The sequence below is a fragment of the Pituophis catenifer genome, unplaced genomic scaffold (assembly GCF_029215685.1).
Source record: "Pituophis catenifer annectens isolate HBS135680 unplaced genomic scaffold, rPitCat1.0.hap2 SCAF_3, whole genome shotgun sequence".
In the NCBI taxonomy this organism is placed as follows: domain Eukaryota; kingdom Metazoa; phylum Chordata; class Lepidosauria; order Squamata; family Colubridae; genus Pituophis; species Pituophis catenifer.
The window spans coordinates 175,267,658-175,291,705 of NW_027256883.1; the positions used below are offsets into that span (position 1 = coordinate 175,267,658).

General features: G+C 36.7%; 1 protein-coding gene across 2 annotated transcripts in view; it reads right to left on the bottom strand.

Moving 5' to 3' along the window:
- Nucleotides 1-24,048, bottom strand: part of KCND3 (potassium voltage-gated channel subfamily D member 3) — a 330,302-nt gene that overhangs the window by 62,061 nt on the left and 244,193 nt on the right. For both annotated transcript variants that reach the window (XM_070939825.1, XM_070939824.1), the window contains exon 2: nt 14,988-15,150. In XM_070939825.1, coding sequence (XP_070795926.1) covers nt 14,988-15,150 — 163 coding nt within the window. The remainder of the gene's footprint in view (nt 1-14,987; nt 15,151-24,048) is intronic.

Genomic DNA, 24,048 nt, shown 5'->3' on the forward strand with positions numbered 1-24,048 from the left:
TGTGGTGCTGTTTTTGATAGATTGGATTGTTTTTTCCCTTTGTGTAAAGACAGATGCAAAAAACGAGTTAAATAGTTCTGTTTTCTCCCTCTTGCTTGTCACCTTCTTGCCACTTTCTCGCAGCAATGGACCAATTGTTTCCTTGACTTTTTTCTTGTTTTTAACATGTTGGAAGAAGCTTTTTTTGTTATTTTTTACTTTTGTCACAAGCCTTTGTTCATTCTGAGCCTTAGTTTTCCTCATTTCATCTTTGCAGGCTCGGGCTATTTGCTGATATTCTGCCTTAGTTATGTGCCCCTCTTTCCACTTTTTATACTTGTCCTTTTTGTCTTTCAATTTGTCAGAGAGTTCTTTATGCAGCCATGCTGGTTTCTTTTGAGAGCTGTTATTTTTCTTCTTCATTGGTATTGTGCTAGACTGGGCTTTTATAATCTCACTTTTCAAAATTTCCCAAGCTTCTTGAGTTGTTTTCCCCTTCAAGTCTTGAATAACCAATAGGTATAGTAAGTATATAATAAAATAAAACAAAGCAAAAATTATAGAATTACTATGTTAGAAAACCAATGTAACTGACTGAGCATATGGAACAAGCTTTTCCTTTTGAGACTCATCAATATTTTCTCTTGGGTTTCTCTTAAGTGGGATAAAGTTTTATGGGGTTGGGGTGAGGAGGATGGAGGGATGAGAAAATTTTCCATATCTATAAATCAAGGAGATAGTTATCTGATTAAATAAATAATTAAAGTGAGTGTTATAAAGGCTTTGCAAAAGAAAAGGTAGGAATGATACAGTGGAAATGGCTTGGTAGATAGTTTATGGTTGGGGATTAATACATTCTGAAACTGGGAAAATATATTGCTGGGCAGCTATTTTATATGTCAATTTAAATACCAATACCCCACAAGGTTTAACTTTTACTCTTTCATAGATTAACTTTCAAATTGTGCAAAATGTTTAAGATGTACTAAAAAAAAATGAGAATGGAGGGAAAGTTTTACACCTTCAAAATCACATTAGCCCAGGGCATTGACAAATAAATGGAAGCATGCAATATGAATTAAAAATTACAATGGCTTGAGAAATGCATTTCATCCATGAGTAAAAAAACACTTTTTAAAAATAACTCTTCAGGTTTTATGCTCATCAAAAGGTATTGCTTCAATTTTGGTCTTATAAAATGCATAGCTGAACCCAAACTAATCTTTCAAAGATTATCAGATGTTATAGTATCTTTGCTGGAATCATAAATCTTAGCATTAATCACTTCCACTTTAGCAATGTTGCTTAAAAAAAAAAAACTATTGGCTGCCTCATCCAAGGTTCTTTTGTGCTTCACTTTGTAGCTAAGGATCCATACTTCAGTAAAAGAACATCTGCTTTCCATGCAAGCCCCCCCTCTCTCATTTGCCAGTCCAGCAATATCCTAAGAAATTTCTCTTTGGAATCTTAGCGAACTGCAGCTAGTCAATGTAAGTGACATTGAGTTAAATGGACTAACCAATCTGATTTGGTATCAGGAAAGATTTTGGAAAGCACTGGCAAAACCCATAACATATAAAGACCTTCAAATAGAAGTAGTAGTATGACTGTGGCAAAAAAAGAAGAAGAAAAAACAAAGAAAAAGCAAAGATAGTACTAATAGTAATAGGCACCCTAAGTACAATTCCAAAACATTTGGAGCATCAATTGAAAACCAACAGCATTAACAAATCACCACCAGCAAATTGCAAAAGATATCTTATATGCTCCAATGATCTTTGGAAATGACTCTATATGTGAATAAAAATGGCAAACCCAGTTTAAATATCTGGTTGACTGTGTGATCAACCATAATAAATTTTATCTAGACTGAAGTCACATCCCTGGGGTTTTCCTCAGTTTAAATTATTTGCTTGTTTTCTCCTTCATGTCTTTTTCGTCTTTAATTCAATATAAGCTGGTTCAAAATATTTCAGGGCTATTTCCTTCCATTTCTATGCTTGGGTACTTGTTTTGGACGCAGATCAACAAACTTGTTACTAACTCATATTTTAAGGGTAGCCTTGAGCTACTCAGCTGGCAGCCAATTTTGCAAGATAAATTTGGTGCTTAGCAGTTCTAAAATTCACTCTTAAAATTTGTTTTTTAAAAAGCAGAGCAAATTACATTGTGCTATTATGTATACTCTGCAGGTGCTCATTATCTGGATTGCTGTGCAGCTTCTTTTTGTTTTCTACCACATGAAGCATAACTTAGTGAAATGAACTTCCAGGACTAGTTTAGTTATTATATTTGATCATTCATATTAACTTAGAAAGCAAAATCATAGATTTTGCTTTCTAAGTTTTGCAATATCACGACTTCTCACCTTTTTCTAGATGCATTAGAATTTATATGGAATTGTTTTAAGATAGTGTAATTTATTTTTAATATACAATACAATTTATGGAGCTGGTCTTTGTAGACTGAGGAAATTATTTTTTGCCACTCCTCCTCTTCGTCCATTCTACATGATTTTTATAGCCTTATCGACTCTTAATGATCTTATAAGTTATTAGCCAATTGCTCACAGTCAATGTCAAAAAACCATTATACTACTCAACCCCACCCCCCTCTGTCTTGTGGATAATATCACAAGCTACAGGAAAAAAATATCACTGAATTAACAAAGCTGTCTGAACATCGATAAAGTCACCTGATTTTTTTTTTTTTAATTTGATTTATATGCCGCCCTTCTCCGAAGACTCAGGGCGGCTTACAAAGTGCTCAGCAATAGCCTTCATCCTTTTGTATATTTATACAAAGTCAGCTTATTGCCCCCACAAACTGGGTCCTCATTTCACCTACCTTAGAAAGGATGGAAGGCTGAGTCAACCTTGAGCCTTGGCGAGATTCGAACCCTGCAGTAATTGCAGGCAGCTGGTCTTAATAACCAGCTTAATAACAGGGTGCCTTAAACTCCTGTACTACCAAGTCTCTTATTTGATTTATTGCTTTGAAATGGTTTCTGTAATAGTGATTTCTATGGCTGGGGAAAATGGGAGTTTCTCAAAACATTACCAACAGTGAATATATTTCAGGGCCAGCCATATCTGAGAAAAAGAAAGTTAACTCTGGTCCTGCACTCTGGGAGAACATAAATTCAACTGTCTAATGAATTCACTGATCAATGAACACTACAGATCAGTTTCCAGGATTCTGTATGTTAATCCCTTATCCTCTTGACAAGAGGTCTAACTCATGAGACTCACTGTGAATCTGTCTTTCTGGATTATATTCTGTTGTTAGGGGCTTGATAGATCCTCACTTAGATTTGCAAATGTGCTTTGATGTTTGATTTGACTAGTTTTGTTGAACTGAAACATTCCTTCAGAGCTAATTCAACCTAGTACATTGGGGATTTGTTCTTTTTTCCTTTAGCTTTCTTTTGGATGCTTCCTGGATTCTGACTTTTGTATCTACTCTGACATTGTTTTGCCAAATCTTTTCTGACTTCTGGCTAGCAAATTGATTTTGTTTGCAATATATGGGGTATGCTGCTATCTTGAAGACCAGATTTTACCACCTGATTTTGTTATGGATTTTATTCTTTACTGCATCTAGCTCTAAGAGATTCTAACTAGAAGAGAATATTTGTAGCTAAAAATTGAACTGTGAGATCTTTGGTGCTCTCTGAGCTTGTTAGTTTTTTGACAGATGTTTCATTACCAAACTAGGTAACATCATCAATCCACTGATTATGTTACCTAGCTTGGTAATGAAATATCCACAAGAAAACCACCAAGCTCAGAACTACATAAATAAAATGCCAAAATAATTATGCCACAAAATTCCAAAATAATTATGACACAGCAGATGGATTTTTTTAAAAAAATCATAGCATTCCAAGGAAAAGAGGATAGTTCTATACTACAGTATAAAGAAGAAAGGAAAATGGTAAGCATTGATATTAAATGTATATTCCGTAATATCTATAATTTTAAACTTCAAATGTAGAAATACTTCTAGTAGTAGTAATCATCCTTATAATCTTAGCAAAGATGATGACTTATGCCATAAATAAACACATTGTAATTGAATCAAATTGCAATTTCCTTAAATTAATGCTAAATTTAAGCAATAACAAGTTTTCCCATGTCATGTATTTCTACTATATTCTGCAGGTCAGGTTGCAACCATGTTGATCCCTCTGCCATGAAAATTATCTTTACAATAGCCCTTTGAGGTAAGTTAAGCTGCAAAATAATCGCAGACAATAAATTATATTTCATCCTAGCTGTCTCTGATTCTGGTCTGACACATTAACCACTTCATTACACTAATAATGACAGTTTTATTCAAGGTAAGATTACTGACTAAATTGCAAAAGGTACCCCTTTTTGTATTATGTATTCTATGTTTCTGAATATTGGTCTCAATTTTAAAAACTTCAGATTCTCCTGTAAGACTTAGGGTATGTGTTTTTAGATCAGAATTAGTTTACAAACTGAATGAGCTACGGAGTATCCCTTGGGGAAAGGCCAGATTAGGTGAACCATTTCAAAAGTGTTTAACATATCCGTTCACTTTATGAAATTAATGAGTAGTAAGGAATATAGATGGAGGAAGCTTGTATAGGAGGTCCTTTCAATCAATATTAAAATAGTTCCCCCCCTTGTAAACTCAACAACTTCCTTTATTCTGTTCAGTGATACTAAATCTGATTTATAGTCATTCCTTTCAAAAACTTATTTCAGTATTGAAAAGGACTAATAGAACAAACAAATTTGATTTGTTACACCTAACAGAATCTCCCTGCTCATTGAGCCATTTCTATCTGGTTATTTGAAAAGAAGAGCAATCTAAGCAATGCAAAGACCAATGCAATATATGTTTCAATACCCTGGGGAGAAAGAGGAACCTGTGTGTCAAGGGACTTGGGTAGGTCGGACATGGGAAAAAGTTCAGATAGTTTCTTTATGTTGAATACTGTACATCCTTTCAATCACATCTTTCTTTTTCTTAAATACAGGTAGTCCTCGAGTTACGACCACAATTAATCCCAAAATTTATGTTACTAAGTAAAACATTTGCTAAGTGAGTTTGCCCCATTTTACGATTTTTCTTGCTACCATTGTTAAGTGAATCATTGCAATTGTTAAGATAGTAACATGGTTGTTAAGTGACTCTAGCTTCCCCGTAGACTTTGCTTGTCCAAAGGTTGCAAAATGTGATCACATGACCCTGGGACCCTGCAACTGTCATAATTATGAACCAGTTGCCAAGCATCTGAATTTTGATCATGTAATCATGGGGAGGCTGTAATGGTCGTTAGTGTCACTTTTTTCATTGCTGCCGTAACTTTGAATGGTCACTAAATGAACTGTTGTCAGTCAAGAACTACCTGTATTTCAGATACAAATCCAGTGTAAGAACTTTCTCTTGTAAGGCAAAACGTTAAGCATGTTGAAACTCTCAGGGCTACAGAAATTTTCAAAAGAGCTGATTTGGATTTTGAGGGGAAAACAAAATTTTGGCCTTGTTAAAGCAGCTGCATCTTCTTACAGACTTGCAGAGACAAAGGTGGGATCAACTTCTGGAGCAGTCTCTTTGGAAATAAGTCTGAAACTACTTGGGTAGTGTAATTGCACAAAATGGAGATGCAGTGACAGACGTCAAATGCTGCAATGGAAAAGCAACAGAGGATGAATAAAATCTGGTCCTTCTCACCTATAGCACTGAAACTTAAATTTTGTTTGCTTGCCTTACTATAGTTGCCTATAGTGATCCCAATAACTTTTTATGCCAGTGAGACCTGGAAGGAGTCAGTGAGTATTAGCAAGAATTGGACATCTTCCAACAATGATACCTTTGTCGAATCCTAAAGATTCACTATTTTGACCATGTTACTAATGAAGAAGTGCCCCCCAAGAGCTTTTCCTGCAAATTACATAACATAGTCGCATGCAGAAGATTCCACCTTGCAGATCATATACTCCGTACTTATTTTAATTGTGATGCTTCTGAGATGAATAAACAAACAAACAATATTCTCCATAAGGGAAATAATTGAATTCCCAAGAGGGTAATGATTTGGATCCCCCGATGCCAAATGACCAAGAAGGCGTCCTTGAAATAAATGGTAAAGAACATTCATAGATGACTTAAAGACTTTAAACATCATATGGGAAGGTGCTGATGTACTCGCCCCCAAACCAAAAATACTGGAAATCCCTTGCTGCTAGATATGCTACGTAGTATAGGACTAAGGTAAGATCTAATGCTAATGCTAAATTTGAAAATAATACATCCTTAAATACTTGAAAAAGCCTCTTTTGCACAGGCCTATAAATTATTACAGCATTTTTTCAATTGATTGGTTTAACATCAGGAAGCCAATCTTGGAAATGGGATGGGGTGAGGGATTGGAAAACATTTGGGAGCATATTTTATGTCTGGTTGGAGGGTAGGTTTTGTATTGGAGGATTTTGTTTTGTTTTTAAAGTGTTCTATGTTCTTATGAACCAGTGGGAGGAAAATAGACTTGTCTCCATGAAATAATCAGTTCTACAGTCTCTTTAGGTCCATTTTTGATTTGTTGAGTTTTTTCTTGTTGTACTACAGGTTATATAACAGTTCATGAAAAGAACAGTTTTTTGCAGTATTGAAAATTAGCACAAGTCTTTTTGTGTGTGTAGGAAGTTTTATTTAGGAAGTAACTTCATGCCCTCTAGATATTTGGGATTTTTACTAGCTCCAGTCAGCAAGATCAATTGTATGAGATTTTGGAAGAAAATATCTGGAAGGCATTTTATTTCCCCATCTTTACTGTCTACACCTCCACCATAACTAAGCATTCTAGTTTCTTGTCCAGTTCTTCCTTTTTCCTGTCTTTTTTGAACTGCATTAAAAATTCAGATCCTGCACCTGAAATTACATAATTTAGGCTTAGTTTAGTCTGGAAAGTCATTGAGTTATTAAATAAATTCCACAAAATAAGACTCTTGACATTCACTCAAAAGGAGCATCTTTCAATGTTTTACACTTAGAAGATGTTTAAAAAATATCCATGAAAGGCCTTCATCCTCAATTGTACTGAAGTGAACCTTACAAAAGTTATTAATTTACTGTGATCGAATTAGCAAATTATTAATGTCTAAACACTAGCATGAATTTGGACAACGAATCTTAATGTTTAATTCAGGCAGATCACTTACTAATTCATTTCCACTGTGTCAGTTTGGGGAATAGCTGTTTCGTGTGTTTACCTGACTTATTAGCATATCAGCAACTCAGTATACAGTTTCAGAGCTTCAATCAGAGTAAGAGTTCATCCCTTGCAGTGCTCCTGGATCAGGTCTTGACCTATACTGCACCCACTACAGTAGTTTGTTTTGAAGGTTGAAGCAGCATTTGGTTTTTTCCTGCTTTAGTGCTACTTTAACTGAAACTAGAGCAAAACTGGAGGTTTTTGTGGGAGAGGGAGGTTGCATTACTACTGTAGGATTCCTCATTGTTTGTTTCACTCTTGGTTTTGCTGTTGTTTTACCTATCAGCATCTGAATGCATGGAAGACATTTCTTAGCATTTGCTGGAACCTAATCATGCTAAAGCACCATAAAGTAACCTAATCAGGAAACTCAATCTTATTTCTTCAAGTCACTCTTGAATCAGTTGCACAATTGGTGTAAAACTACGGTTCATCTTGATTTTCCTTGCTTATATAGCAAGGAAATTATATAGTATGCAATAAACTCTTGCCTCGTTCTGCTTTCCAGCCTCGGGACTCAAGAAAGCCATTATCTCCTCTTTTTCTCTCTTCTCCAACGTTCCCATACAGGTAGTCCTGGATTTAGGTGCCACAATAGGAACAAGAGAATTCATTGCTAAGCAAAGTGGTCATTAAGAGATGTTATGATCTTTTTTCCCCTCAGGATAATTAAGCAAAGAGAGAAACAGAGGCTCAACACAATAACATATGTATCTACTCTCTATCTCTCTTTTGCTTGACAAATATATACAATATGCTTTGAATATTGTTGATAGCAGAGAAGTGGCAACTTTTTCATGGAGCGCAAGTATAGGAGTTTTACTACTGTTGGAATTGGGCAGTTCAATGAACAGGATATTGAATTCGTTTTTAAGGCCTTTTATCATCGTCTGGAGGGACTTGTTTAGAAATGTTGAGGGCTACTGTAGTGGAGGTGATCAAAATTCAGTTTCAAATTCAATTTATTATTGAATGAGAGTATGAAAATAGAATAAAAAAAATGTCGTTTTCAACTTTATGATCGCTCAGTTGTGGAAATGTAGATCCATTCCTGAGCTATCATGCTTTATTGATTTGATTGCTTTGATTTCTATTTTGACTTTCTCCTCAGCTGAGTCTCAAAAGCCAAAGAACAGCTTCTTATTGTATTTCAGATTCTGCCACTTATTCCCATTCCAAGTCCCTGCATAGTTTTTCCTGCTCCAGCCCTGCCTTCACCTAGGATTGGCCTGGCCAGTTCTTTGGCAGTTTCCATTCAAATCCAAAGCAAGCCCTTCTCTATTCCAGTGTTGAATTATTTGACTTCTGGCTTTGCCTCTCCACCACAGGTTATTGCAAAGAACTTTAGATGCATTTCAACCATGAAATCATGTCCCTTAAATATATTTAATAAGGTAAGCATCAGCCTATAGATGTAAAATTCCTTTCAAGCTCTTTCTTCTTTTACACAAAAGCAAGGAAGAATTGATAGAAATATGGATATAAAACTATGATAAAACTACGAAGTTTCTTTTCACTGTAAGAACAAAACAACACAAATCTACAAAAGGAAGGGACATTATTTCCAAGGTTGATATGTGGATAAATAATGTATCATTTTAAAGCTCTCTCTTAGCCAGTCATTCCAGAACTGATAGCAATATGAAATGAGCACTTTGCTAGTTATTTATCTAGTTGCAAATGGTGGAAAACATAATCATTAAAAAGTGGTGTGTAAGATGCATAAAAGCTCCTCAAATTTCATGAGTACTCTCCACAGCATTTGTAATGAATTGGTTTGGTTGCATGTTTACTGAATTATTTGCTATGTGAAAAGTACTTGCCTGTTTACATTTTGAGTCCTCTCTGAGCTTTAGAGAGCACCAAGGACTCCATAGCTCATGAGCTATGTATGTTCTCTTCTATTGTATTACCCTTGGTATACTTTATTTAATTCAGACATTTATTTCAGCAGAGTGAAAATTAGAAATGTAAATGTGATGAGAAAATATAATGTGCATGTTAGTGTGTGTGTGTGTGTGTGTGTGTGTGTGTGTGTGTGTGTGTGTGAGAGAGAGAGAGAGAGAGAGAGAGAGAGAGAGAGAGAGAGAGAGAGAGAGAGATTGTAAGACCAGCAATCAATCACCTTAGCATGAAGTTAATAGCAAAGAAAATTAAGTGTCAGAAAGTGAGTGTATTGGGGGATTATAAATTACTGACAGTTTTGGATAGAGGAAGAAACAGGTGGAGGAATACAGTTTTGTTTAATCTAAGCACTAAATTCATATTTCAAAGGTTTATATTATTTATAAACTATATTGTAAAAGATACATGACTTTTACATGGGTATATGCTGGTTAAAGCAGTATACTGTATATTATTACTTGAATGAGAGGAGCTAATAAAACTGCCCTTTAAGAAATAGGGAACAAATTTTGAGTGTAGAGATCATTACCTAAAAAAAATAATGTGGAATATTGAGTCTAAATACTGAACTTGAAAAACAAAGCAGGGTCAAATCTGTCTATTACTTTTTGGAAGACCATGAAGAAATCCCATGGCTGTAGTTAGACTGGTATGTTGAAAAAACATCCTGGAAGAAGGCAATGAACCATATTCATATTGTGGACAAGAAAACCACATGTTCATGTTGTCACTCAAAATAGAGTTCAACTTGAAAAAATAGAGACATGGATGTTATAATTGCTATTTTGGGGTTTCAGTGTAAATATTCCTGGGTGAATTCAATAACCCTCTGGACAATTGATACAGAATGGTATCTTTAAGGTGACCCACTGATCCTTGGAAAGAATAGAATAGAATAGAATAGAATAGAATAGAATAGAATAGAATAGAATAGAATAGAATAGAATAGAATAGAATAGAATTCTTTATAGTGTGATTGGACACACAAGGAATTTGTTTTTGGTGCATATGCTCTCAGCGTACATAAAAAGACAAGATACACTCATCAAGAATCACAAGGCACAACACTCAGTGACAGTCATACGGTACAATAAGCAATCAAATCATACTAGAAAACAATCAATATCAATATAAATCGCAAGTATACAAGCAACAAAGTTACAGTCATGCAGTCACAAGTGGGAGGAGATGGGCGACAGGAATGATGAGAAGACCAATAGCAATAGTAATGCAGCCAAATATGAATAGTTTGAGAGTGTTGAGGGAATTATTTGTTTAGCAGAGTGATGGTGTTCGGGAAAAAACTGTTCTTGTGTCTAGTTGTTCTGGTGTGCAGTGCACTATAGCGTCGTTTTGAGGGTAGGAGTTGAAACAATTTATGTCCAGGATGCGAGGGGTCTGTAAATATTTTCACAGCCCTTTTTTTGACTCATGCAGTATACAGGTCCTCAATGGAAGGCAGGTTGGTAGTAATTGTTTTTTCTGTAGTTCTAGTTATCCGAACTAGACAATTATAGAGGTGCAGAGGACAGACTCAATAGTTCCAACATACAGGAAAATATAACAGATAAAATAATGCAAATCATAAGGATTTGGGGATATTATTTCTCTAGAATATAATTGTTTTCTGTGAAAGTATGTATTTTTAGAGTCTGTGTGATCAAAAAGACTATTTTAAGAAAGTGAAATGCTATTGTTGTTAAATTAGAGGTATGGAGGTGTGAATACTGTTGTTGGTGATAACAAAATAAGCTTGTGTTTATGGGCATTTAAAAAAGATCCGTTTTGGAGATCATAATTAATATGATTTGTTGTATTTTATGACATTTTAAGGATCGGAACTGATGTATATAAAGAAATAACATAAGAATCCATGTAAGTTTTCTTTTTTGTTGCCAAGGTTACAACAAAGGATGGCATTATGTTGTTGTAGGATAGTTGAATTTACCATTGGTAAAACAAGCTAGATTACTTTATAACCTGTTCAGATGCAATTTTCAAGATATAGAAAAGGCTCATGAATATCAGATTATTAACTCAACAGTTGGAATGCTGGAATGAAAGCACTATAAAAGCTTCTCATATTGACACTAAATATCTAGAAATCCTGTTTAAGAAATGTGCTTAGAGACAAACATCTTCATAACAATGGTTTTGTTCCAATAAGGTAGTGAACTTCAACTAGTTCATTTGCATGGGTGGAATCTCATTGTCTTTAATGAGACTGTAGCCTTATTTTTTTAATATAAACCAAATACAAACCAATTATAAACCAGAATACAAGTGGTAGGCAATTTGAACTGATCTAATTAATAATTAACAGTATACATATTTTAGTTATATGAGATAGATAGACTGTATAAACTATGACTGTTACCTGGCAAATGAATCAAACATATCTACATAGATAGCTCTTTTATGCCATGCCTGGCTACGTATTGATCCCATATCCCGTCTATATTGCTTATATTAGGGGTGTCAAACTGATGGCCCGCGGGCTGGATGCGTCATACGCAGGCCATGCCCACCCCAGCTCTGTGAATGTGAAAAATGTTGTGAAACGTCACGTGATAGCAACATGACATGGTGGGTTTGAGAGCGTGGCTTATATCAAGACAACCACCTTATATGTTTCTCTTGATGACAATGGTCTATCTTGGGCTCAGGGTCCATCCATTCCTCCTATGCTACTGACATTAGATTTCAAGTTATCTTCTGACATCACATTATGCAAAACTGTACTGTTCCTAACCTAGTTAGTATGTTAAATGGGAAATCATTGGAAGCTCCTTGTCACTGAAGCTGTGAACTTTTTAATGGGAAATGCAATATTTATGTAACATAATAGAAACTTATTAAACTTATTAAAAAGTTGCCAGATAGAGGGTGAAATGGAAGTCAACAGATGTTTTATTTTTTCCTCTTCTCTTACAGCTCACTCATTTCCATTTGTTATCTCCTTTTGTGTTATAACAATAGTGTGTTCATCATTCTTTGTTGCAGGTAGAAGAAACATCCAATTCATTGTGGATCATGTCTCTCTGCCTGTCACTTGGATTTACCAGTCAACACTATGATGTGCAAGAGGTCTACTTCAGCCTTTTCTGCAAAAGAGAGGGAGGTGCTGAGGTGCTATTAGAGCTAATTAGAAGAAAGTCAATTACCAGAAATTTTTCCCCAGAAGAGTAAAAATGCTAGACAGCCACATCAGCTGTCTTTTGTTATATTTGCAAGTTTACTGAGAGGAACATTATTTAATGCTCACTCCGTGTGTGTGTGTGTGTGTGTGAAAGACCTTTCTTAGACTTTGAAATCTAATATTTATAGACTAGCTATTAAAGTGATTATTGCAATGCAACCCTGTCCTTGAATGGCGGGGTAGACTGGACATTAGCATTTGAACTACTATAAGTCTATGTATTTGCCATACACTACGTAAAATAAAATGCAGTGCAATCTTAGCCTCAAATTATACCTGTAGTGGATCATTGAATCATAAGAATTGTGGAATTGGAAGATACTATGGGGATCATCTAGCCCATAGATGCATCTAAGTACATAAGAAAACCAGTTAAGCATCCAGATTCTTATTTAAAACATCTAATGAGGGAAAACCCATAACTTCAACAGGTAGAGTGCTCCAAACTTATATCTGAACAAGAGGTAAGCATCTTCAAGAATATTAATTATTTCTCTTCTTAGTTCCTGATCATTTTCTCTATGACAGTAATGGCGAACCTTTTTGGCACCGAGTGCCAAAAAGGGAGTGCACGCGCACCTAGGCCACAACATGGAAGAGGAGCTGCCCAGGGTGCATGCGTGTGCCCAAAAATGAACTTCCGGTTTCAGCTACTCTACTTCCTGTTTCAGCCAGCTACTCTTTTTTTTTTTTGGTAAAGAATTTTTTATTTTTTTTTCCAACATAAACATAAAAAATGAAATTTTTTCAAGAACGAAGTCTTGGTCCGGTCACAAAAGGGTACACTAATTTAATAAATGAAAAACAAACAATTTTAACATGAATTCCAACATCTTAATAAATTTTTCTATTATCTCATCATACATCCTAATCTACTAAGGCAAAACTCCTTTTTATATTCAATTATAAATTCAATTATAAATAAAATTCAATACCGCTTTATCTAATTTTTTTATCCCTTGCTCCTTTTAGCATCAACATTGAACACAAAGACAATCAATCCTATTAATCTATATATTTACCTTAAAATTTTATTGCCACAAATCTTAATTGTATACTCCAAGTGTATACAACTCAATTCTTATTTCAATTTTAATCAAAATTTCTTTCTATTTTTCTCGGTTTCTAAACCCAATCTATTCTATCATGTTCTTAAATTTTTACACAGAAATCTCAAAATTTACCATTTCATTTTAATTATCACCCAACATTTTCTTTTTCACCCCTTATTAATAATTATTCTTCAATATATTCTCCTCATTCTCCTCCATTACTCCACCTATTATTTGGCTGATTTCCAGCATAGCATATTTTGGCTGAGTTTTCAGCATATTATCCTCCTTAACTCCCCCTTTTATTTGGCTGATGAACAGCATTTTTTGTTTTGGCTGATTAACAGCATTTTCCTCTTAACTTATGGGCTTCTGGTGCACATTCGCGTACAACGATCAGCTGGCTGGCGTGCATGCTCATGCAGGAAAATGGAAGACCAGCTCTTCTAGTTTACGGCACTGACACATGCAAAAAGGCCAACTGATCATCTTGCATGCATGCGTGCCAGAAACCCAGGAGATGAATGGGCGACGCCACATGTGCCAGGTGACATGGCTCTGGTGCCACTTCGGGCACATGTACCATAGGTTCGACATCATGGCTCTATAACATCTTTTTACATGCCTGATCTCATGCCCAGTCTTCTTTTCTTCAAACTAAACATCATGTTCCTTCAGATTGTCCTTACAAGATATACCCTTAAGTTCCTGTCTCATCTTTGTTGTCCTGCTCTCACTCTATTCTAACAGAGTCAGTATCAGGATCACCACTAAATTCTTTATTCCAGCAGAACAAAATATTATGCCAGCAGAAAAAATAGCTTGAGCTATATAGGTATAGACTTTGAATCTTAAGAAAATTGGTCATGTACCTCAGAACCTGAAGATGCACATTTGCATATGGCATACAGATAAATACTTTTTCAGAGTGGCTATTCACCTTATCTCAGATGATGGATATACTCAGAAGAAAGATTTGAATAATGAAATAAGGGCCAGGAGTAGTGACAGATGATTTGACTCAGTTCTGAGGAAGCACAGTAGGACATGTGTGTGAACAGAAGACAGAGCCAGATTCCAGAAAATGATGGTACTTCCTCCTGTTTTTTGCACAAAACTCTCACACACCAACGTATAATGACTAAATTTTATTTGATTTTCCTATTGTGAGAAAATGTAAAGGCAACTAGAGCTTTAGGGAACTCTTCCTGTCACTAGTACAACGTGCTTTCACATTCATTATCTAAAAATTGTGACATTTCAGAATCTGATGTTAAGTAATTATGATAATTATAATGATGATAATAGATATAAAACACCTGAGTTCACCTTTATGACTGCCACAGCAACTGAGGTGTTTTCAGAGTTTTATGCTTCTGTTTAGGATCTTTCTGCCTGAACAAATTAACCTTGTTAAAAAAATAACCCACATGTAAGGAAGATAAAACCTGAGTTGCTAAAACACAGACTAAAGTATGATAATTTATCTGGATGTCTCATTCATATCATAATGAATGCATAATATTCATAGAAAAACCAATGCAAGCTAGTGTCAGTAGACTCAAACTAAAATATGTTTATTGTAGCTTTCAATATATCTTACCTTTTGTGCTCGTCGCTTATCAGCTCTTTGATTCTGATGGTAAATTCGGCTGAAATTGGAAACAATAACTGGGACAGGAAGAGCAATGACAAGCACACCACTCAGCGAACAAATGGAGCCAAATATCTTGCCAGCAATTGTCTTGGGCACCATATCTCCATAACTGGTATGGGGGAAAAAAGAAGACAAATAAAGTAGCAGTGTTAGTACTAAGTAGAGCATATGTAAACAGTGGCCAATCTGATAATCTAGAGCAGTGCTTCTCAACCTCAGTAAATTTAAAATGTCTGGACTACAACTCCCAGAAATCCTCAGCCAGCATGGGGCATTCTGGGAGTTGAAGTCCACAATTAAGCAGCTGAGATGGAGAAACACTGATGCAGAGCAGGCTTTTTAATCTGTTCCATGGAATTCTGAGATTCCACAAGAATTTGATGGGATTCTATAAGAGAAAACACAATCTACCCAAAATTGTGTAAATTGGGTATGGGAAGCACTCTGAATACTCTGCTAACAAAAAGTTCTGCCGAATCTACTTTAAATTTCCTACACTCTTTACTGAATCTTAGTTTGTCTTCATTTAGTGTGATGAAAGCAACCTGCTCCATCGGATGTTCCATTTTAGCACTTCTGCAGAATAAACCCCTATGGCCCAAGATATAAAAGCAATCTTGAGCTCTATAAAAATGACAGATGATGCATTATCCCATATTTGCTTTGTTTACATTAACAACAATCTCATGGTGATGGATGTGCTGTTTAAGCTTTTACTTGCTTTTCTTCAAGCCACTCTGAATCTAGTTTTTGGCAAAAATGAGATGACTTCAGATTTTGCATCAATTTTTCTAAGCCAAGAATACGTTACAATTTTCAGTTACTTTTAAAAGACACTGGGACTGCTTTATGTCTAGAGTTTTTTAAAAAATCCAAATGCACCCCATATATACTTACTGACCTGTACAATATTAACATAAGAAAAAATGTACAAAAGCAAGCATAGAATTCCATTTTCAGGTAATAGTTCAACGTTCAATTGCCTCTACTGTAGATTGTTTGTTATAATGGCTGTTGTAATTTTGAACTCTAGGAATCACTATCCTATCTTCATTCATGTAGTAAACTATTGGTACTGACCACAAAACAAGAAATAGAACTTGGAAAATGTAACAATAAAATAGTCTTCCCTCACTGAATATATACAGTATATATGGTGGATTTTAATTCTCCTAATCTATAGTCAGTACAACCAGTAAGGAAAATTGAGCTAATAGGGAAACCTGACAATAAAAATCATTCTCCTTACATCAAATCTTCATAATAAATTCTGAGACACACTAATTAGAAGGTCTGTGAGATCCTTTGATCTATAGATAGCTTTACTGAACTGCATCTTCAAACTGAATTTTTTTATTCAATTTCCAGATAAGTTTACTGCATTGAATCAAAGCAAGTGACTCCAACTTTGAATAGAATTAATTCAGTCTAAAGGTTCAAGATGAATATATACAACAAATTAAACTGAATTACTGTTTCATGTAAGATTTGGGGGTATATCCCTATTAATTGACTGAAAATAGGGAAAAACAAATGCACACTTTAAAATATATTGAAAGATTTATTCCTTTTGTGTGTATCCCAAAGTCAGCTTTTTGAGGTAGACCAAGTCAAGAAACACATAGCACACTAATTTATTGTTGTTTGATGCAACAACAGAATTATGAAAATCTGAAAGTGTTTTCCCCCAATCCCTCTTCCACTAAAGAAAATAAAGTTTCATTCTTGTCCGCTATTTCTTCCCAGGACTAAGTGGATGTTTACCTAACAATTCTTGCATTCTTCAAGTTTAGCCTGGTATCCCTCCACAACTGGTGAAATCAGTACAACATATTAAATGTTGAAAGGTTCACAACACGTTTTTAATTCCCACCTTTCAAGTTTATCTTAAGGCAGGACAGATGGATCAATAACACACCAATCCACTAGTTGGACAATCTTCGGAATTAAGCATGGACACCTCTTTCATGAGAAGCATAAGGCCAAGCATTATTAGAAGAATTAGAAGGCAGAATCTTCCAGCAATATAAATACTCTCAGAATTAACCACAAAAATAATGTATCAGTGACATTACACCATGCTCCATCTGTAACATGTTATCTGAAATATCTAGACTTTTCTCAAGGGCTTATAATCAATGCCTATTTTTGCTGAAAGATTCTGGGATGCCTATAAAAATGTTTAATACTTCTTTAAGAGCTGAGGTGGCACAGTGGTTAGAGTACAGTACTGCAGGCTACTTCAGCTGACTGCTAGCTGCAGTTCAGCAGTTCAAATCTCATTGGCTCAAGGTTGACTCAGTCTTCCATCCTTCCGAGGTTGGTAAAATGAGGACCCAGATTGTTAGGGGCAATATGCTGACTCTGTAAAACCGCTTAGAGAGGGCTGTAAAAGCACTATGAAGCAGTATATAAGTCTAAGTGCTATTGCTATTATACAAGTATAACTATGTTTACTGATCACATTTCCGAAGACTTGTAAACTATTTCAAGAATACAAATTAGTTCATACCTTCTAGAATTACTATTGATCTGTATTAGAAAACTGAAGTACCTCTCTGCTTGGATCAATAGTATTTAAAAGCATTGGGGATAGTATATCTTATAAAACAGATACAGCAGAAAAAAATCTTGAAAGAATCCCTTTATTCAAATTTTTCAGTTATACAGGTATCTTAGTAAAAATATTAAATAAACACCTTTAAAATGTTTATCTTTTTAAGATTGCATATGCATCCATATATAATACTTCTTTTTAAAAGGTAAAGAAAGAAAAATAAAAACAACTCTAGTAAATGCCAATACTTAGAATATGGGTTTTAAAGCTTACAGCAATATACACCGTGAATCAATTGGAGAACAAAGAAGGGGAAATTCAAAAATTACATATTTATTTATATTTTTAGTTTCTTTTTCTTCTAACAATGATAAATAATAATGTAGTGGAGATTTTGCTGTTAGGCTAAAAATTCATATATTTTTTCTTTAATATGAATTCTGCTTTACATCTTTTATAAATGTTATATTGTGCATTAATGGTATAACCTAATTATCTTTCCATCTATAGATATTATCCTTTTTGAAAATATATCTGTTATAAATGAAGGGGGAAAAACATTTTGAATGAACAAAAGAGGTACATTTGCTTCTAGAACTCACTACCTCCTTGTCTAACAGAGTCAGAGAGCTATCTTCCAATGGTGGGTTAAGTGGTGGGTTGCCCCCGGTTTGCACTGGTTCTATAGAACTGGTAGTAAAACTGGCAGGAAGCTCCGCCCACCGACCCTGATGTCATCAAAATACTTCTGTGCGTGAGTGAAGAGAGCAGTGTGTGTGGCCCCTCTGCGAACCAGTAGTAAAGGTAAGTAGAACCCACTCCTGGGTGGGTTGCTACCAGTTCGCAATGGTTCGGGCAAACTGGTAGTGGTAGCAGTGGGAGGCTCTGCCCACCCACCCAAACATCATCAAAAATGCTCTGTGCATGCACAGAGGTGCCGCACACTCACAAAGTGAGTGTGCGCACCTGCATGCTCCCAATAGCGAACTGGTAGCGCTGGGATTTGAAACCCACTACTGCTACGTTTCTTTATTAAACTTTGCTTTTTAAAAAATTTTGAACTTGTATAGCAACCCCCTGTCTGCAACCCATTGGGCCACACAAGTGGCGAGCAAGCGTGTGAAGCTTCATTTAGTACATAGAATAATAAAGTTTTGGTACTTTGGAAAATACTTTGAACACCTTTGTCTTTGTAGGAGCCCCTCAAATATTGGAACACTGCTATCACATCTGCCCTAGTCCTTCTTTTTCATTAGACTGGACATACCCAATTCCTATAACCATTCTTTGTAAGTTTTAGCCTCCACTTCCCTAATCATTCTTGTTGCTCTTCTCTGCACTCTTTCCAGAGACTCAACATCTTTTTTATATAATGGTGACCAGAACTGGATGCAGTATGCAGTGTTGTCTTTTTTATTTGCACACACACAGGAGCTAGGTTGTGTTCACAAAACCATCTTCTCACCCCTTGTAGCCACTGCTGCTGCTGCTGCTGCTGGTTCAATGGAGGCAGAAAGTTTAGGAACCTCTGTTGTATAGAATCCTTCTGTTCTGACCCGGCTCCCAAACACGACAAGCACACTGTTTTTAACTAAATGTTCCCTTTATTAGGAGCGTCAGCAGCCCCGGCCAAGAGTTTCTCTCTCTCTTACACACAGCAGGCTAATGAAGTCTCTAAGTGCCTGTGGAAAGCAAAGCCCATTCCCTTTCTCCTGAAATGGCCCCAACACACCAGGAGTCTTTCTCTCTCTACCCACACTCGTAAAAGAAGTCCTGGAAGGTACACTCACTCTTATCCAGCAGCAGAGACACACACACACATGCTTAGAAGGTATGCCCGACACTCAGCGCCACAGATTCTAAGAAAGAATTCTGATAAAGTTCCAGACAGGATTCAGAAGTTCATAATATCAGTGGCTGACCAACAAGGAGACAAATAGTTGTCTGCCATGCCTATTTATCTCTGCCCCCTGCCTTTTATCCCCAGAGCTAGGGTGGGACTTAGCTAGCAGCAGTGGCTCTTCCATCCTCTTCCATTCCTTCTCTGCCTTCTGCACATCTACACGTCAGACACCAGACCCAGCTTTTCTCCCTCTTCCTCATCAGCCACCTCCGGATCTGGGGGATGTTGCTTATCCATCTGGGGACTGATGGACAGCCCAGGCTCTGACTCTGTCTCTATCTCTGACAGCTCCATTCCCTCTTGCCGCTTGGAACTCTCTGATTGCCTTGATGCTGGCCTCGACTCCCACCCCACCTTCTCATCTGATTTGGCAGCCAGGAGGGCCGGCGGCTAACAGACCACGATACCTCCTTTCTATACTATCCCAGAAACAGACAATTATGACACAGGGTTGCTTGTAGCCTTGGGGAACCCTTTTAGTGACTGCTTGGATCCTCTCTAATTTCCATGATTGTAGAAAATTAAAATCATGTTTTCTTGCCTTTTTGACATGAAAATGTATTACATGCCAGACAATTCTGGTGACATCATGTCTATCAGGTCACAAGGAATTGGAAGAATTTATATAAGAATAGTGCTCTAAAATAAAAAAGTAAAATAAAGGTTCCCTGCCAGTTGTGCCTGACTCTAGAGCAGTGATGGCTAACCTTTTTGCCATTGCGTGCCAGGAGAGGGAGGGCGGGGGAGGTTTGCGCGTGCGGGTGTCCACACCCATAATTCCCTGTCTTGCGCATGTGTGTGCAAACCCCTCTCCCCCAGCTCCTGGCACGTGATGGCCCGGTAGGCCCATTTTTCTTTCTTACCTGGCTCCAGGTCCTCTCTATGCATCTGGGAAGGGTGAAAAGAGCCTTTCCCACTCCTTCAGAGGCCTGAAAGGGCCCATTTCCTAACTCCCAGTGGGACAGGAAGTGATGTTTTTTACTGTCCCCAGCCTCCAGAGCCTCTCTAGGAGTCTCTGGAGGCTTGGGACAGCAAAAAAGTCACTTCCTGTCCCATCGGGAGTTGGGAAATGGGCCATTTCAGGCCTCCAGAGGGCCTCTGAGGGAGTGGGAAAGGCTGTTTTCGCCCTCCGCAGATGGATAGAGAGGATCTGGAGCCAGGTAAGAAAGAAAAATGGGCCTTCCCCACGCCCCCCCAGGCCTTCCGGAGGCAGGAAACAGCCTGTTTTCCTACTCCTGGTGGGCCCTGAAGGCCCAAAAATCAGCTGGCCGGCACGCGAATGCGCTCCAGAGCTGAGCTGGCATGCCCACTGATATGGCTATGCGTGCCATAGGTTCGCTATCATGGCTCTAGAGGGTGATAAAAAGGTAAAGGTAAGGTTCCCCCTGCACATATGTGCTAGTTGTTACCGACTCTAGGGGGTGGTGTGCTCATCTCGTTTCAAAGCCGAAGAGCCAGCGCTTGACCAAAGATGTATCCGTGGTCATGTGGCCGGCATGACTAAATGCCAAAGGTGAATGGAACTCTGTTACCTTCCCACCAAAAATGGCCCCTATTTTTCTACTTGCATTTTTTATGTGCTTTCAAACTGCTGGGTTGGCAGAAGCTGGGACAAGTAACGGGAGCTCACCTCATTAGGCAGCACTAGGGATTCAAACCGCTGCACTGCCAACCTTTCAATCGACAAGGTCAACATCTTAGCCCCTGAGCCACTGCGCCCCTTCTAGAGGGTGATATTCATCTCCAATTCACAGCTGAAGAGCCATCATTGTCACAGATGTTTTTTGTGATTATGTGCCAGCATAACAATATGCTGATGCCACATGGAACAGTGTTAACAGGAATGTCATTTAAATACACAGAAACCCTCAAAATCCTCTCATCACTAATTAGCTCTGGTCACTTGTAAGATGTGGTCTTACACATTTGAGATTCTTATTTTCCACAAAACTTTAAGCCTGGCTCTTGCCCAGACAAAGATTTGCTCAGAAGAATTATACCTATTACAGTCCTTATCTTGTATCTAGAGGATCTCCAAGTACAGTGATATATATATATATATATATATATATATATATATATATCTTTTTTCTTTTTTCATAGGCTTTTATGTGCATATTCTTTCTAGCCAGGTTTTACCTATGTAAACTTAGTTGTTTAGGGCTGAAGGGGCTGAAGAACAACTAAGTTTACATAGGTAAAACCTGGCTAGAAAGAATATGCATATATATATATATATATATATATATATATATATATATATATATATATACTGATTTTCTTTGATTTAATTTTTATCTGCATCAACTATTACTGATACCAGGATAGAATGATTTGTTCTATTTTGCAGAATCCAATCTGTGTTGGTCACTGGGACAGAGATTCAGTCTTCCGAGCTTTCACACTCATGCTAGGGCCCATCCTCAGGTAACTTCTCTCTCACCAAAATGTGATCAATACGGATTGGATCCTCCAAATCCCAGATTATTCTGGGATACATATATGTATCTTCTATTTTGTGCCAAAACAAAGCATTGGACTGGATATATATTTATGATAGAATAATATGAGAGCGACTCAGTGCAAATGAAGAGGAATACAGACACAGCGTAAGAAGTTGTCAAGAACTTTAGATATAGTGCAGAATATTTGTTTTAATACAACCGACCTTATCACATGTTTGAAAATGAAATTTACAGAGAGGGAGATTGACACATTTCATTCTATAGAAACTGAAATATCTTTTAATTACTATTACTTTCATCCATTCTAACTGGGTGCAAAGCTTGTTTTGCAATGAATTTGATCTTGCAAATTTTCATATTTATTCTAATCAGATTGTTCTCTCGAAAACAATTACTTTTGCAATTATTTTAAAGTTCAACCCTGCTTTTACTGAACTAAATCCAGTGGAAAGTTGATTGATGATATTGGTATCTATGGATAATTGTCTATTTTTCACTAATACATTAAGCAATTAGAAATAAAAAGTAACTAAAACAGAAATTAAACAACACAGGAGCCCTGGTGATACAAAAGATAGAATGCAGTATTGCAGACAAACTCTGCTCACAGCTTGGAATTCAATCCTGATGGGATTCAAGCAAGGTTGACTCAGCTTTCTATCTTCTGAGGTTGGTAAAGTGAGGACCCAGATTGTTGGGGGTGATATGCTGACTCTGTAAACCGCCCAGAGAGTGCTCTAAAATGTATAGGATGGTATATAAATCTAAGTGCTATTACTATTACAAACTGAAAGTCAGCCAAGACATTTTTTTAATTAAATATGAAATAGTCTTTTAACATGTATGAAAGGCAGGAGGTTCTGACCAATCACTTTATAGACACTGTGGAAAAGTCTTCATATTTCTTTATTGGTTTTTTCTTTACTGGTTTTATCATCTAAGAGTTCTGGGACATATTAAGTCTAATGTATATCTGGTATAGGGATGCGGTGGCTCAGTGGCTAAGAGGTTGAGCTTGTTGATCGAAAGGTCGGTAGTTCAGTGGTTCGAATCCCTAGTGCCGCATAACAGGATGAGTTCTCTTTAGTTGTCCCAGCTTCTGCCAACCAAGCAGTTCGAAAGCATGTAAAAAATGCAAGTAGAAAAATAGGGACCACCTTTAGTGGGAAGGTAACAGTGTTCCGTGCACCTTTGGTGTTTAGTCATGCCGGCCATATGACCATGGAGATGTCTTCAGACAGTGCTGGCTCTTCGGCTTTGAAACGGAGATGAGCACCGCCTCCTAGAGTAAAAATGACTAGCACATATGTGTGAGGGGAACCTTTACCTTTATATCTGGTATGGTATACGGATTTCCATTTGACCTTAGTTACTGCTGGCTGGTTATTTTTCCCAGGTTTGTTACTGGGAAGTTAAGGTCTGAGGTCTGAACTTGTGTTTGCATCTTAATTTTCTGAGAGAAAAAGTGGATTATTTCTGTAAAAAATCCATAAATAATAAATGAGCAAACAAATGTTCTATAGCTTTAGTATTCTTTGTGGATTTTGCTATAATGGCTAACAAAGCTATCGTTTTGGATAGTGTTATGACTTAGTAATATTGTAAATCAAGGGTAGATGAAGCAAAATATACCTTTCTGGAGGATAAGCGATCAGGCACATTTGTGCCATGTTTACCTCTATTCCATTGCATGGAATCGTAAGATGTGTAAGTGTTTGTGAACATGTACAAAATGAGATTCCTGCCTATACATGTTCAAGAAGAAAAAAAGTTCTATACTTGGAAGAAAGAACCATTCAAAGCTATCACCCAGTAATTGTCATATTTGAAGTTATGAAGTACAGGTATATGACTACCCATTCTCTTGCATAGCTCTGGCTAAAATAAAGGAGTGAGTGAGCTATTTTATTCAGTGATGAAACTTAGCTAAGCCATACTTTTTTTCCTTCATTTTTCAAATAAAAGCAGAGAGAAAATACAGGTAAACTGCATCAGCATGAAACTCTAATGCACTGAAGTAATATGAAACTCTATATAAATGGCATTTTAGAAATAAACAAAAATGCCAACAAAATGTTCAAT